This window comes from Pogona vitticeps, chromosome 15 (assembly GCF_051106095.1).
Source record: "Pogona vitticeps strain Pit_001003342236 chromosome 15, PviZW2.1, whole genome shotgun sequence".
NCBI lineage: Eukaryota > Metazoa > Chordata > Lepidosauria > Squamata > Agamidae > Pogona > Pogona vitticeps.
The window spans coordinates 13,470,113-13,486,060 of record NC_135797.1 but is presented as its reverse complement, the minus strand read 5'-3'; the positions used below and the strand labels follow the sequence as shown (position 1 = coordinate 13,486,060).

General features: G+C 58.0%; 1 protein-coding gene across 1 annotated transcript; it reads right to left on the bottom strand.

The window, feature by feature from the left end:
* Positions 1-158: 158 nt before the first annotated feature.
* On the bottom strand, positions 159-15,261 carry SART1 (spliceosome associated factor 1, recruiter of U4/U6.U5 tri-snRNP). The gene is made up of 20 exons (XM_072983795.2): positions 14,741-15,261; positions 13,367-13,421; positions 12,077-12,132; positions 10,901-11,027; positions 10,129-10,234; positions 9,174-9,254; positions 8,906-9,005; positions 8,260-8,405; positions 7,474-7,680; positions 6,553-6,674; positions 5,635-5,792; positions 4,995-5,125; positions 3,809-3,979; positions 3,527-3,637; positions 3,305-3,392; positions 3,020-3,107; positions 1,952-2,087; positions 1,362-1,451; positions 568-689; positions 159-447 (listed from the first exon to the last, which is right to left on the bottom strand). The coding sequence occupies exons 1-20, from the start codon at positions 15,177-15,179 to the stop codon at positions 429-431; spliced, it is 2,553 nt and encodes an 850-aa protein (XP_072839896.2). The 5' UTR covers positions 15,180-15,261; the 3' UTR covers positions 159-428.
* Between the last annotated feature and the right edge of the window lie 687 nt (positions 15,262-15,948).

Below are 15,948 nucleotides of genomic sequence, written 5' to 3'. Positions count from 1 at the left end.
GATCGTGCTCATAAAAGCAGAGCATAAGGACACAGTGGGCAGATTGCTCTGTGTTTGTTTGCCGGCAAGCCGATCCTTTTCTTTTTAAATGCCATTTAAAGGCATTTAAGAACTCGTCCATGTTGTGCTGGCAGAAGAAAGAGGCTTGACCACGAGTGTGGAAGGAGCTGCGTTTATTCCGTGATTTGATTTCACATACAGATTTAAAAAAAGAAAACAGGTCGAGGCTCACAACTCAGCTTCCCAACTATGTACACAGAGGCTCCCCTCGCCCTCCCGGGGAAGAGAGCGGGTGCCGGCGGGCCCCTTCTCGAAAGGCTCCTGCGAGCGGAGAAGGATGGAGGTCCTCTGGGTGCCCCCAGAATGGCCAAGCCCCCAGCGAGGAGCAAGAATTTCCCTCCCGCAGTGGGAAAGGGGGGGGGAGGTGTTCACTTGGTGATGGTGTTTCTGTGAAGGAAGGCAGAGAAAGGTTCGTGAGAAGCTGTGAGGCAGGAAGGGGGGGTCCCCACTCCCAGAGAGCCCAGCTGTCTCCCCCCCCACAAGCCAGCCCCTCTTTTCCGCCCTTACGCGTTCATGCTCTTCCCGCTTCCGCTGAGCACGATGTAGGGGGTCTTCTGGGCCTTCTGCTTCTCCTGTAGCAAAGCCACCGTCCCCAACGGGGTGTCGCTGGAACTCATCTTCTTCAGGAGCTGCGGGAGGGGAGAGACGAGAGGGCCGTCGCTGAGGCTCCAGGGAGGGCCACGGAGGGCATCGCCCTCTCGAGAGGCTTGGGGCAAGACCCCCCCCCCAGGGCCACGGCCCCTCTGGGTTGTGGCCTGATACACCGCGGGGGGGGGGGGGAGGCTGCCCAACCTGGGCCCAGGCACGGAGGAGTGATTTTCAGAAGCCAGTCGCCCTTTCCCGACTCTGGAGAGGACGAACCTCCAGCCTGTCCTGATCCAGCCACTCCCCCCTCCCCGAGGGTGGGATTCGCCCGGCACTGCTGGACTCGGCCCAGTTCTGCTTCCCTCGTAGGAGAAAAGCCGACTGGGAGAGGGAAACGGGATCTTACTTCTTTATTTCACTTCTATCCTGCCCACCAAGACCAAAAGTACTCAGCTGGGAAGCCCACGGCAGTGGTGAGGGTGCTCGCCTCCCTTGGTCCCTGCCCCACGATGCATGCACCCCATGGGATGGCGGGGATGTAGGTCGGGACCCCAAACTGGTTCATGCCCCCCCACATCTTAGTGGAAGAGAGTGGGACATGAGCGGAGAGCCGTTGCAGAGAGACCCATGGAAAGGGGAGGCTCTCCAGGGCCCCAGTTGTGGCCCAAACAGGGGTCCCCCAGGGAATCGGAGGGAAGGCGTCGGCCACAACTCACCGCCTCCTCGTCCAGCTTCTTCATGCGCCGCTCCGTCTTCATCTTGCCGGACCCTTTGCCGTGGAAGCGGTGGGACAGCTGCCGGAAAGCCTGGCAGAAAAAGGGGTGCGCACACACAGAGGGTGAGGGGCCGAGGCAGCAGGGAAGGAACGCCTCCCAACACCCCTCTGAGGCCAGAGACAGCAAGGGCCACGGCACCAGGCCACGTTCTTTGCCACGAGGGCTTGCATGACGCAACAAAATGCCCATTGGGCTGTTAAAAAAGGGGATTCCCAGCTTGTCCCCCCCCCCCAACCTCTACGAGCTTTATAAACAAAGTCGGCAAAATCATGTCCGAATTGGCAACCCAGAGACTTGGGGGGGGGAGGCTCTCCACGAGAGTGGCTGCCACAATTTGTGGGTGAAGCTGCTAAGATGAAGTCAAGTCGGCTTTATTCCCGGCGAGCTTCCCGGGCCGCCCAAAATGCCTTCAGGAGAGCCACCGCCTGGCCGAGAAACCTTCCCTCCCACTGGGCCGGGAGGCACACCTTCGAGCTGCCACCTTTTGGCACCGGAGACGAGAAAGGGGGGCCCCCCAGCCTCCCACCTACCTCCTTGGGCGTGAGTTTGCGCCCCGTCTCGTCCACGTATTCTATCTTGACGTCCGGCTTGTAGCCGTCCTTCTCCTTGAAGTCTTGGGTGAAGCCTCGGTACTCTTCCCGACGGCTGTATTTGTCATCGATGGCCCTGGGGAGCAAGAGGGGGGGGACGATGAGAGAGACCGGCTGTCCTAAACCAGCATCCTCACAATGTGGATTGTGTCGTTTCTCAGCGCCCACGTCTCCTTGGTCCCCCAAAACCTCACATTTCTACAGAACAGTGCAGTGGAAAGAGGAGGGTGCCAGGGGAGAGAAAAGATAGCCTGCCCCAAGTCAGTCGTGGGGAACTTTCTGACCCTTTTGCCCCAGCAAGGCTCCTAAGGAGGTCGGCAGCCGGGCTGCCGCAGTGTGTTTCGAGACTTTGAGTGGCCTCTGTTTGATGCTGACCCTCAATGGCTCAAGTTTTTTGCTCTGGCAAACTCTAGCCTGGAAGCCAGGCCATTTCGTGCTGGCTCTTCCTCCTTTCCTGCTGCTTTCAAAATCCCTTGTGTAGGTTTCCCGTCTTCCCACAACCCAGCGGGAACCGCACGGTCCCCCAACAGCCACAGGGCTTATGAGCCGGCAAGTAAAAAGCCTGACCTCTCCAAACGACTTCCACCACCCCCCCCCAAAACGAGCTGATCTCTTGGAAGACATCCCACCCCCAGGGAGAAAGAAGCCCAAGGGCCAAACAAACAAACGCTGCGTCTAGAATGTGGACCTATTTTCTCCCAGGAGTTTTTTTTCTTTTCAAATCTGAAGCAAAACTGAACGGCAAGCTGCTGGAACCTGGAACCTCATGGATGGAGGACCTCCTGGCGGTGCAAGACCGGGTAGGTCTGGATCTGTGTGGCTTTTGCAACAAGACCCACAACCCTCCGGACCGGGCGCTGAGCCTCCTAGAAAGTTCCCTCTGGGCTTGAGACTGGGATGACCCCGTGGCCGGGACACTCCCTGGTCTCTAACAAGAGGCGTCACAGTGGAAAATTTACTCCCCCCCCCCCCGGCCTCCACTCTGGCAACCCAGCCCAGACCACTCACATCTTGTCCTCGATGCAGTAGACGGCGGAGGGGAGGGTTTTGGGTGCCTTCACTCGGGCCACCTTCTGGACCGTGGTCTCCAGCAAGCCTGTCGGGGAAGAAAGAGGGAGACCGAAAGATCCCATGGGTGCACAACCCGCCTTGGAATGGGAGCCAGGGCTCGGGACGCTCCAGAAGGTGCCAGAACACCCCTGCCCGGCTGTGCCTTTTTCCTTCTGCTCCCCGAGAGGGAGAGCCACGCCGCCCGCCGCCACGGTGAGCCCGTGGCCGCCCGCTGCCCCTCACCTTTGTTCTGGCACAGCATCAGGGCGGCGGCCAGGCCCCGGTTGACGATGGGCTCCTCGTCCAGGATGGTGGTGGAGGAGGTGGAGAACTGCGGGCCAGAGAGGAAGAGAGGAAGCTCAGCCAGGCCAGGCGGCGGGAGAGAACGCCCGTCACCGGCAGAACCGAGGCGGCTCGGGAACGCCACCCCAGCCCTTCCGAGGGAAGGGAGACCAGCCCACTCACGTCCTGCTGCTGCTTCTCCTCGTCCAGGTTGACCGTGCTCCACCCGATGTTCTCCTCGCCCTCCGAGTCGGAGCCCCCCTCGGCGGATCTCTCGTCGTCGCGCTCAAAGTCCTGGGAGAGGAGAAGAGGCCGGGATGAAGGAAGGTAGAGTCTCCGGTCGGGTTGGGGAAAGGCTCCCGCTTCTAAGGAGGGAGAGCCGCCGGGGCAGACGGGAGCTGGGCCTGTTCTCCCAGCCCCCGTTGTGTTTTCTCCCGAGGAATTCCTGCTCGGCCCGGCCCCTACCATGAGCTCCTCCTGGTCCTCGCGGTTGCCGGCCAGCCCGTAGGTGGGGATCTCGCCCAGGGTGCGGCAAAACTCGGAGGTGGCGTTGAAGACGATGGCCCCCTTCCTCTCTAGCTCGTCGTCGTCCTCCTGGCTCCGGCTGGTCTTCAGTTTCTTTACAATCTCTATCACCTGGAAGTGGGGTCAGGGAAGGAATTCAGTCACCCCGAGACACCAGGTCTCCAGGAGAGGAGCAGCCCGGGGACCCCACGGGTGCAGAGGTCAGTTCTAGGGCTGCCTGCACTGAGCCACCCGGGATTCTGCAGGCCTCACGGTCCTCGCTTCAGAAGCACAAGATCGCGGCTGAATGTTTATGCTTAAAAGTTTGATAAGTCGATTGAATGAGTCATAAATGTTTCAGGCTAGGCTTGAATTGTTCATGAGAAACCATCTAACTTATAAAGCCCTGAACGTCTTGGTTCCAAGCGATCTCAAGGACCGTGTCTCCATTTACTAACCTGCCCGGGGGGTGTTGTGTTGAAAGGGGAGGCCTTTCTCTTGGTCTCGCCCCCTTCACAAGCATGTCTGGTGGGGGGACACGGGAGAAGGCCCTTGTCGGTGGCTGTTCCCGGAGCCTCTGGAACTCCCTGCCACAGGAAGCCAAGCTGGCCCTCGCTCTTGGCTGTCCTTCCACAAGGAAGCAAAGACACCTTGCTCTTCAGGAAAGCTTTCCCTGGCGTGCCGGGCTCTGCCTGAGTGGGGTTTATAGATGGATGGTTGCAACTTGTTATTGTGTAGGTGCGTTCTTTGTGTTGATTTTGTTTACCGTTTTATAGTACGGCATTTGACTCTTTTCAGTATTTGTACACTTACTGTTTTTAACTTTTAAATATGTGTTTTTACTAACGTAACCCACCTTGAGTCCTTTGTAAGGAGAAAAGTGGGGGAAAACAACAATTTAAATCAACCAACCAATCGTGGCGAAAGGTATAAAACAAAACAACTCCTTTTGAGAGAGAGGGGAAAAAAACACTTTATAAAAAAGAACTACAGAAAAATACAAACTGTAGTTTTGCCCTTGAACGAAAATAACAGAACAGGGGAAAAATAAAGACGCTGCTTTCTTGCCTCCTAGGGACTGACCTCAAAGTGCCTCGGAGCATCATCCTCCCCGCCCCCTCCGGCGGTTCGGCTCCCTCCCTCTCACCTTCTCCCCGCTGTCCTTCAGCTGCTGGATCTGTCTCAGCTTCCGCCCCTTTTCCAGCTGTTTCTGCAGCTCCTCTTCGGCCTCGTCTTCCTCCAGGGCTGCGGGAGAGTCGGGGCCCTGGAGAGCATCCTCTGTGCTCAGGGAGGCGGCGGGGGGAGAGAGTCAGAGGAACCCCGTCTTAAATGGCAGGTTAGACCCTGGCATTCTCCAGCCCATCCTTTTCTCGCCCTCTGCTCAGTCAGAGCCAGCGTCTCCTCATTAGTCTAACGCTCCCCCCCATCGTTCAGGACAGAAGGGGCCTCAGAGCCTGTCCTGCATACTTTAATTTATTGTTTTGGGTCATTTGTTTGATTGTCTTGTTTATAGGTCGCCTTCCTCCCGAGGCCGGAGGAAATCAAGGTGGCTAGCTCATGGTATTAAAAAAGAACAGAAGCACAAACTCAACTCTTCCCCCCTCCCCAGTCAGTGTTCCAGTGTCGTTTTCCGCCTGCCTGTCTCTTCACAAGGACCCGTCTTGAGCTGCCAGCTTGAAGCCAGTGCCTCTCTGCCACCCCCCCAGTTTCCCCCCCTGGTCAGTCCCACCTGCCCCCCTGGTTTCTTTCCAACGACGCCCCAGCGCTGGGCAGGAGCCCCTCCTCACCGTCTTCCCCGCTGCTGATGTCCATCCTCTCCACTCGGAGGTCATCGGATGGGGGCACCTGCTCGGCTGCTCCGTTCCTCCTGGGCTCCCCGTAGCCATCTTCGTTCTCTTCCTCTTCCTCCTCCTTGATGACCCTCCGCCTGCCTCGGCCGCGAGCCCTGGAGGACCCCATGGAAGAGAGATGAAGCTGAGACTGCCCCCCCCGGGTGCCCATCCCACCCAACGCCCTGGCCGGAGCCTGGAGGCAGCGAGTTTCAAGCAATCTCGTTACCCCTGTAGCGGATTTTATTTTGCAGTGGACATAACTGACATTTCTAAAGTAACACGAGCGGGACAGATTTTTTTTTTTTTTTGCCTATATTGAATCATTTCTTCTATTCACTTTGAAGAGTTCCTTTTAAAGGGACGTTTTAAATGTATTGTCGGTGGGAATTTTTCCAGATTTTATGCCCTTTCATAATTGCCCCCTTCCACTTACAAAAATTATTAACGCAAAATAACAAGCGCAGGGGAATCTCTCCCCCCCCCCCTTTCAACACTGTCGCAGGTCTTAACAAGCGAGAGGAGGGTGGGTTTAAGAGGAGCGTGCAGGTGAGCAGGGCAGGCGCTGGATCCCTCCAGCTGAGGCTGGGCGTAGCCCTCAAGAGTCCCCCTGGGGGAGCATCTCTGGAACCAGGCCGGCTGAGAAAAAGACCGAGGGCGGAAGGCAGAAGCGTCTGGGAAAACATGGAGCAAAACCCAGCCTGGATTTCCAGGGGCGTGGGGGGGGGGCAAGAGAACCAAAAGCTAGCCTTCCCCCAAAGGAGGGTCCATCCGTTCGGCCCGGGAGAGAGGCCACTCCCCGCCATCCGCTTCTGGACCTTCCCATGGCTGGCAGGCCCTAAACCCCGCCCCGCTCACCCCACCGCCCGGCCCCACCTGGACCCGAAGTCCTTCTCGCTGCTTTCATCCGCCAGCGGCAGGAGGTCGTCTGCCTTCACCGGCTTCTCCTTCTTGCGGATCTTCTTCACCCGCCGCTTCGTCTTCTTAAACGTCACGTCCTGCGGGAGGGAGGGAGGGAGGGAGGGAGGGAGGGAGGGAGGAAGGAAGGGAGGAAGGAAGGAAGGAAGGAGGGAGGGAGGGAGGGAGGGAGGAAGGAAGGAAGGAGGGAGGGAGGGAGGGAGGGAGGGAGGGAGGGAGGAAGGAAGGAAGGAAGGAAGGAAGGAGGGAGGGAGGGAGGGAGGGAGGGAGGAAGGAAGGAAGGAAGGAAGGAAGGAAGGAAGGAAGGAAGGAAGGAAGGAAGGAAGGAAGGAAGGAGGGAGGGAGGGAGGGAGGGAGGGAGGAAGGGAGGAAGGAAGGAAGGAAGGAAGGAAGGAGGGAGGGAGGGAGGGAGGAAGGAAGGGAGGAAGGAAGGAAGGAGGGAGGGAGGGAGGGAGGGAGGGAGGGAGGGAGGAAGGAAGGAAGGAAGGAAGGAAGGAAGGAGGGAGGGAGGGAGGGAGGGAGGAAGGAAGGAAGGAAGGAAGGAAGGAAGGAAGGAAGGAAGGAAGGAAGGAAGGAAGGAGGGAGGGAGGGAGGGAGGGAGGGAGGGAGGAAGGGAGGAAGGAAGGAAGGAAGGAAGGAGGGAGGGAGGGAGGGAGGGAGGGAGGGAGGGAGGAAGGAAGGAAGGAAGGAAGGAAGGAAGGAAGGAAGGAAGGAAGGAAGGGGAGCATCAGAAGGCAGGTCCAGACCTGGAGTGGGTCGCTGGGTGGAAACCTTCAAGGTGGACGGCAATCCCCGGCAATGCTCCTGTGCCCCCTTAGGGGCCTGGGAGGACCCAAACCGCCCCCCCCAGCGCCCAGGCCTCTCTCCCCTCCCCCTTACCATCTCCTCTGGGGTGAAGTACTCGGAGGCCGGGTGCAGCTCGGGCAGCTCCAGGGTCTGGGCCCGGTGGTGAAGGGTCTCCCGGATCTGCTGCAGCTCCCGCTCCCAGGAGCCGTCGGCCATCCCGACCGAGTCCAGCTTGAAGGACTTCTTCTTCTCCCCTTCGATCTCCTCATCATACTTGGACAAGATGGTCTTGTGCTTGAACTGGTGAGGGGGAAACGAGAGGATCAGTGATGTGTGTGTGTGGGGGGGAAGGATGTCGGAAAGTTGTTTCCACATGCAAGGAAAGGGCCTTGAAGGAGGCCGTCGGCCTGGGAGCCGCGCCCTGCGGGACGCAGCTGCAAGACCCCGGCCTCCGACACGCGCGTGCAGACGGGAGGGGCGTTGGGTGGCGACAGGAAGGACTCTCCCTGCTTTTGCGCCCAACGGTGCCATTCTAGGATGGACGCCTCCCGTTCGAGTCTCTCTTGCTCCCTGCATAACCCGGGCCCTGGCGTAGCAATCCTGCCTACCAAAGGTGGCCAGGAAGCAAAAGATCGCCCCTCGGTGGTGCACAGCGGCCAGCACGGAAAGGTCTCTCGGGCGACCTGCTGCGGCTTCCTCCTTCCCACGGGACGAGCAACCAGGATCAGACCCATGCCCTTTTCCAGGAAAAGCCCCTGCCTCCTTCCAGCCCCTCCGGCATCTCTCCAGAGCTTGTTCCACGGCCTTCTCCCGTTTCCAAGGCAGAAGCCAAATCTCATAAGCCTCCCCCCCTCCGCCAGCCCGGTCGCGCTCTCTTACCATCACCATGTCGTCCACGCTCTCCTCTTCCTCGTAGGGCTTGTAATCCGGCTTCTTCTTCCGCAGCTCCACGTTCTTCTTGGCTTTCTCCTGGTCCACGATGTTGACGTTCACCAGGACGTCCCCGCCCTCTTCCTCCAAGACACCTGAGGGCAGGCCAGCGGTCAGCGCGAGGCTGGCAGGGTCACAGTCCCGCCCTCTGATTCGCCAATGCCCTTAAGGGGGGGGCGTGCAGTGCACCGTGGCAAGCGTGGCATTGGCAGCCACCGGTGGACCCCGTTCCGAGGTGGCAGGGAGTGGCATGAGCCAAAGGGGATGGGAGGGAAGGAGAAGACCCTTTTGCTGCTAAAGAGCTAACCTCCGCTTCTAGGGAGCCCCATTCCCCGCACAGGTGGAGCCAAAAATGGGTGACAAAAAAGGGCAGAATATTTTAGCTGAAGAGATACCAAGAGAACCTTCGGAGAGCCATCCAAAGATTTGGCAGAAAGGCAGGAGGGGGGAAAAACAGTTGCAAGAACTGGGAAACTGCTCAACCCCTCCCGCTGTGAGCGAGGGCACCCCAGCGCCTGGGGGGGGAGGCCCGAACCCCAAGCAGGACAACCCCCTTGTAAAGAAAACAGAGCAGGGCCCCATTCTCTCTCCCCACCTTTGTCTTTGAGGGTCAGGATGACCGTCTGGCCTTCCTGGAAGGAATCGATGGTGTGCTCCACCGTCAGGCCCTTCAGATCGCGGGCGCTGTAGCCGACCTGTCAGGCGCAGGGGGGAAAGTGGGTGTGAGGACCCAACCCAGACTATGCCATCCTCTCCCTCCCAAGCAGCCCCTCGGGACGCACTCAGGGGCGTCTGCAAGAAGGGCCGCTCAGCCAGGGGGCAGCGACTTGGACCTGCGCGGTCTCCCACCTCCTCTTCCTCACCTGCTTCTTCTGCTGCCCAAATTCTTCCTCCACCAGGCTGCTGACCCCAAACTCCTGATCCATCTCTTCCAAAAGCTTGGCCTGGGAAAGAGAGAGGAAAGGATACGGTCGTGAGAAAGGGACGGAGGGAAGAGGGCGAGAAAAAAACGAACCTGCGTTTGACGGAGGAGGCATGCTAAAGAGACAACCCCCTCCCCCAAAGGGGGCACCCTAAGCCACATGACTGACCGGGGCCTCCTCCTCACTGCAGTCAAAAGGATGAACACAACTAACAGGCATCAGGCGTTTGGCAACAGGAAGGGGGCAGTCCTCCAGGCGGTGCATCTGGCAACTGGATTCCAGATTTGGCAACCAAATGCTTGATTAGGGAATTACACGGACCAGGCTCTTGTCAAAGGACTCCATTCTCTAATTTGTCTGGGTGCTCTTTGGTGTGGACAGAACGGAGGCCAAGGGAAGAGCGTGCGCCCTTTCAGCTTACGGGTAATCGTAAAAAAGCAAAGCCTGCTGCTTCTACACCACCCCGGAGTGCTTAAGGTGACCTCTGGATGCTTAACAGTTTCATGACGCAGGCCGCACGCGGCCTCTCCACCAGTGAACTGGGCACTCGATTTGCCAAGTTCAGAAGGATGGATGGATGAGCCAACCCTGAGCCCGTCAGGATGGATGGGACTCCGATTGTGAGTGGAGCCTCAGCCGCAGTACTGCGCCTTAACCCCTGCGCCACAAGGCTTCTAACAGGCCAACCTCAGAGCGCTGTCAGGTTTCCAAGAACCAAAGTGAAAAGAACCTTTGCTTCCAATGAGACTTAGCAAACAAAACGTCCCGTGTGGATCGCGAGGAATTGACGAAGGAAGGGAACCCCAAGAGGGGCAACGGAAACGGGCAACTGATGGTGCAACAGCCAGGCCGGGTTGAGAGCCCCGAGGCACGAGGGCCGACCCCCTGCACTGACCCGTTTCTCTGCCATGTCCTTCTCCTGCTGCAGCTTCCGGCTCCTCTCGATCCAGGCCGCCGTGTCGTCCAGCCAGGGGTCATCTTCCCCGAGCGTCTTGATCTTCCTGCCGGAAGGAGGCCAGACGGAGTGAGGGGCAAGCCGGCTTTCCAAATGCCGGCGGCCTTAAACACCCCAAGACTGCCAAGAGCACCCCTGCAGACTCAGAGACCCCCCTTGCCCCCCGAAACCACCCCGCAGGAAAGGCAAATTGCTCCACGTTAAGAAGCCAACGCTGACATCCAGGCTTCCACTGCAACTTAATAAGCAACATGTTGCGTTTACGGAAACTTCTTCACTTGAGATAATTCACCTCCAAACTTACACCCATTTTTTACATTCATGAGCCTGCCTTTTCTGTTTTGAAATTTCCTGTGTACACCAAACAGCAATTCTTATATGCAAGGCTGTGAACAAAGGCGTTTGATGTTGCTAAAGGCAGCCAGAATATTGATGTTTCATACGGAAACGTGACCTGTATTTTGATCCTCCCTTTGTTCTTTCCAGACAAAAAGAACCAGAAAGGGGGGAAAGATTTAAGATTCCCAGATATTTTGCAAATCGGGTACGGGGCTCAAAACTGGATGCCAAAGACCACACTTCTCCTGAATACCAAAGGCAGGCAGCTTTAGCTCTCCCTGCGAATGCCAGACGACGGCTTTTAGGGCTTCCGGCTGCCTCCATTCCTCCTCCCGCTAACCTGGTGCAGGTGGACCCGTGAGAAACAGTATACCCTAGTTTCTGGTTAAGGAGCCTCTTCTCCTTGGCAGCCGCTAGCTTCTCCCGGATTTCCTCTCGCTGCTTCAGCACGATGGGGTTGATGACGTCGGCCGCCACGGGGTCCTCTTTGCTGCCCGTCTCTGGAGGGGAGACGACAGAGGTTACCTGAGAGCCTTTGAGATAGGAGGCCTCTGCTCGGTCAGAGAGACCCCGGGGGGGGGGGGAAGCAGGCCCCGGCGGGACGGGGAGCTCAACTCTAGAGCTGTGGCCCTCTTCAGGGAAGAGGGTCAAAGATTTCCTCCTCTCCAGGGAGGCGGTGGCTGTAGGGACAGCAGGATGGAAGCCAAGAGCTCAGGGGGAAAAAAATTAGGAAATTAGGCACTGGTGGTGGAGCAGAACGTCTAATGCAGACGGTACCTTTACTAAACGGCATCACTTCAGACTGCAAACTAGGCATTTCATGCAAACAACAACAATAGCAATCTTAGAACTGCAGAGCCGGAAAGGGACCCTCGGGACTATCGAGTCCAGCCTGTCAAGGAGGCCCGGGGGGGGGGAGGAGGGGAATCGAACTCCCAGCCTCTGACTCTGGAGACCGAGACCTCAACCCCTGAACTGCCTAGCAGTTCTAAAAGACTTGTCCTACTCGGAAAACAAGCATGTCAGGGAGGGAAAAAAAGCGGATGGCAGAGCCCCCTTAGACACTAGCTTTCTATATTTATTTTATTCTATGTATATCCCGCCTATCTGGTCAATATATGCATGGACTTCAACTACAGAGTTGGTAAGGGAACCATTTCTCACACACGCAGTTCACAGGAGCATGGACTCGAGGTCCTCTTGAAACTGGACAGAAATGGAATTAGCAAAGAAAACCACCCCTGGGAACCATCGCCGGAGCCCTGATGAAGCGCCTCCGCTGGTTTCTTTTTCAAAAAGACAACGCAAGAGTTCAGTGGCTCAAGAAAACCCTTAAATACTCCAACAGCCGTCTGGTACCACCGGCCATAACCGTGAGCAGCCCAAGGACACACCCAAGGGGTGGGCCGGGGGCACCCGTCCCTCGGCAGAATGTCCGCTCCCTCGGGCTGGCTTTGGGGCCCAGCATAAAACCACTCCCCCACTCCTGGACTGGAGTCCCCAAGGCAGGGAAACAGGGAGGCGCAGAAGCCAGACCCCCGGGACCTACCCTTTTTGACCGTATTGATCTCCAGGGGCTTCAATCCAAGTTTCGCACGAAGTTTGCTGTAGAGGAAACAGAAAAGAGGCAATTAGGGTGGGGAGATCACACCACGCTCAGCAGATTATTATTATTTATTTAATTTATACCTCCCCCATTTAGACCGAAGTCTACTCTGGGTGGCTAACAACGGTATTAAAATAAAACAATATTACTATAGAGGATGGCGAAATAAGTTAGGTATCGACAGGCAGGAAGGTCTGTCTGAAGAGCCAGGTCTTAAGTTGGCTCTTAAAAACGCCCAGCGAGGGAGCCAGACAGATCTCTGGGGGGAGATTGTTCCAGAGCTGAAGGGCCACTGCTGAGAAGGCCCACTTTCTTGGCTCCTGGCTAGAACGAGTGATTCGGGTATATTTAGGTGGGAGGAGGTGTTCCGCCAGATACTGAGCTCCTAAATCGTTTAGGGCTTTATATGTCTTCATTAACACTTTGAAATCAATGCGGAAACGAATGGGCAGCCAATGCAAGGCAGCCAGAGTGGGAGAGAGATGCTGGTGTTTTCTCATTCCACTAAGTAATCTGGCTGCTGCATTCTGCACCGTTTGAAGCTTCCGCATCAATCTCAAAGGCAGCCCCACTTAAGAGGGCATTACAGTGGTCTAATCTCGAGACTATAGGCGCATGGACGAGAGTGGTGAGGGCCCCACATCAAGAGAGGGACGCAGCTGGGCAATCCGCCACAGATGGTAAGTGGCGGAGCGGACCACTGACGCCACCTGGGTTTCCATAGTGAGCGCCGGGTCCGGGTGTACCCCCAAGCTGCGAACCTCACTTTTCGTGGTGAGAGTCGGTCCCTCAAAAGAGAGGGAATTTCCCAAACCACCCACGTCTGGGCCACCCACCCTCAGGACCTCCATCTTGTTGGGGTTCAGATCCCTTCAGGACTAAAGCAGGGCTTATCATGGTTTACAGGGTAGTCAGCGGAACCTGGGGTGGATAAACATCAATGTTTTTTTTTAAAAAAATTATTATTTAATTGATGACTTCCATTTTTAAAAAATATACTTCTTTATTTAAATTGTAAAAATCCGCCCCCCCGACGTTCCAACCGAGCTGCTTCCACCGCATCACGCCTACAATCTGTTTTGACCCAGCCCTCGTCCCTCGTAGCCCTGCAAACGGAATTCTGTGCGCCCAGAGGCGTCCACGGTCCCCCACCCCCACCCCCCAGGTGCCATTCTGCGCTTGCCACGGATACAGAAAGACCCAGAAGTCATTAGGTCTCCGTTTCACACTCACTTCGTCTCCTCGATGCTGAGGGAAGCATCTCCCGAGCTGGACTTTGAGGTGACGCCTGTTTTGGGAAGAAAGAAGAGAAGTTTTACTCGCCAACCTACCGAGCGAACCAACGGAAGAAAACCTGGACCCTGTTCTCGGGGTGCCTGAATTATTCCGTTCCTGCTCTGAAATGAGCACACGTCCTGGCCGGATCCCCAAAAATTTCCCCCAAGGCGGCTCCAGCACAGGTGACACAGAAGTGACTCTGCGTCCTGAGGATGATGATGCCCTAAACAGCTGCCACCTCACCGCCAACCTGCTTAGAAGTCAATTGCGCGTAACCGTGTTTTTGCCAACCTGGAGTAACGTCTGCGATGTTTTCAGTGGAAAGTCGGACGACACACGACAAAACACACAACAAAAGTACATTTCCCCCCACGACCCCCCCGTGCCTGGGAACCTAAATTGTCGGGAAGGCTCTTACACGTTGTGAAGGAAGGGCCCTGATCTGGAAAAGCCGAGAGCCAGACTCCTTTGCTCCCGGGGTGTCCCATGAGACCCCCCCCTCCCCGGCCTGACGCTAATTACTCTCGACTCTGTGGACAGGCTGTTAAGGAAAGCCCGCCGGCCCGAGAGGGTTGAGGGTCTCCCCCTTGAGCAAGCTTCAAGGCGGAGGGGAAGGAAAACGAGGGCCTGGGGGTGCCAGGGGCCCGGATCCGAACCCAAAGATGAGCCCCCGGCTGCCAGGTCCCCCATCGTCCCCCCCCCACCCCGGCCAACACAGAGAGACCCTTGGGAGAGGCAGAGAGAGAGAGGGGGGGGGAGGAGGCCACACCTGAGTTGGGACTACAGCACCCAGAATCCCCTGAACAGCCCTCCAGGGCAGTCCGGGGAATTCTGGGTGCTGTAGTCCCAAAAAGACTCGGGTGCGGCCTCCTTCTTTCTAACTTTCTCTCTCTCTCTCTCCCTGCTTGCCTGAGGAGTGAGTGTGGGGATACTAGGTATTGTAATTGAAATCAGGGGATTCTGGGCATTGTAATCCAAAGAAATCTCTCTGGTGGAGCCTTCTTCCTGTTTTTCCCCTCCCTCCCCACCGCCTGTCCAAACTGGAGTGGGTGAGGTGGGGGATTCTGTTTGTTGTAGTCCAAAGCTGTGGATTCTGGGCACTGTAGTCCCCAAGGAGTCTCGGGCGGAGCCTTCCTCCTCTTTCTCTCCCTGCTTTGCCCAAAGGGGTGTGTGTAGGGGGTGGGTGGGGGAAGGGGAACCAGGGCTTTGTAGTCCAAACCGGGGTGGGGGGATTCTGGGGGTTGTAGTCCAAAGGAGGAAGTTGTTGTTTTTTCCTCTCTCCCTCCCTCCGCCCCCCCCGGGCTCTGCCGACCCCCTTCCTGGCGCCACCTGAGCTCTGGGCGGCCTCGTATCCGTCGTCGCGCTTCTCCCGCTTCGTCCGCCGGCCCGTCTCGGACTCCTGGGTCCCCGAAGCGGCGGCGGCGGCGGCGGCGGCGGCGCGGCTTCCTCGGGAGGAAGAGGAGGACGGCAAGGCCGCGGAGGAGGAGGAGGAGGAGGCCTCCTCTCCCCCGGCCCCGGCCCCGGCCCCGGCCCCGCTCCGCCGGCTGCTCCGCTCGCCCCGGCTGCGGCTGCGGCTCCGCTTGCTCCGCCGCTCGCTCCCGCTGCTCCGGTGCTTGTGCTTCTTGTGCTCCCGGTGGCGGGACGAGGAGGCGGCTGAGGCGGCGGCCGCTGGCCCGGAGGAAGCGGAGGAGGAGGAAGCCGGCGGAGGCGCCCCAGCGGGGTCCTCGGAGGCCTCGCCCCGCTCCCGGTGCCGCTTGGAGGAACCCATCGCCGCCGAAAATGGCGCTCCCGGAGGGCTGCGGCCTGGTCCGAGCGGCGTTTCCTGGTTACCGGCGGGCTCCTCTTCCGGGTCGGGCGCCCACCCTACTTCCGGTCCGGCCGGAAAAAGGGCCCGTGCTCCAACCACGTCGCTTTCGGGGTGGGGGGGAAAGAGAAAGGGGGAGGTCTACTACACTACAGTACCCAGTGGCCTGGCTGGCCGGGGGGATTTTAGGACTTGTAGTACCCCAGAAGTCCTCTCCCTACATGAAGCGTGGACTCCTCGGGTTGCTCTCTCTCTCTCTCTCTCTCTCTCCGCCCTGACTCACCCAGAGGTTCTCGGACTACAACTCCCAGAAGCCTTCGCCCCGAGCTCTGATGGCCAGGATCTCTGGGAGTTGTAGTCCGAGAACCTCTGGGGGGGTCCCCCCCTCCCCCAAGGTGGGGCTAACCCACTGGGCCAGTGGGGGGGGAGAAGGGGGGTGCGGCTTTTGTGTCTCCCCCCCCCCCCCCGGCCGGGCTGTGCTTTGAAGGCCTCCCTCCGGCCTCGCGTGGACTCTTAAACCAGCTGACGTTTGCAAACAATCATCATAAAAAAAAAGTCTGTAGGTGCTGATACCTGGAAGGCATCTTTCTGAATGATGACTATGGTGCTGCTCCTGTGCCATCACACACACACAAGCACACATATAAAGGCACTGTGTACGTGCTCAGAGGCATGGGGGGGGGTCACCGTCACCCATGCCTCTGAGCACGTACAGAGTGCCTTTATATGTGTT

Bases quoted from the DNA above. Each gene is read 5' to 3' on its own strand.
- SART1 (XM_072983795.2), bottom strand. From the start codon at position 15,179: ATGGGTTCCTCCAAGCGGCACCGGGAGCGGGGCGAGGCCTCCGAGGAC. The intron at 10,235-10,900 runs GTATACTGTTTC...TCCTTCCGGCAG, and splicing joins CTCCTTAACCAGAAACTAGG to GAAGATCAAGACGCTCGGGG. The intron at 6,675-7,473 runs GTAAGGGGGAGG...TCCCTCCCGCAG, and splicing joins ACTTCACCCCAGAGGAGATG to GACGTGACGTTTAAGAAGAC.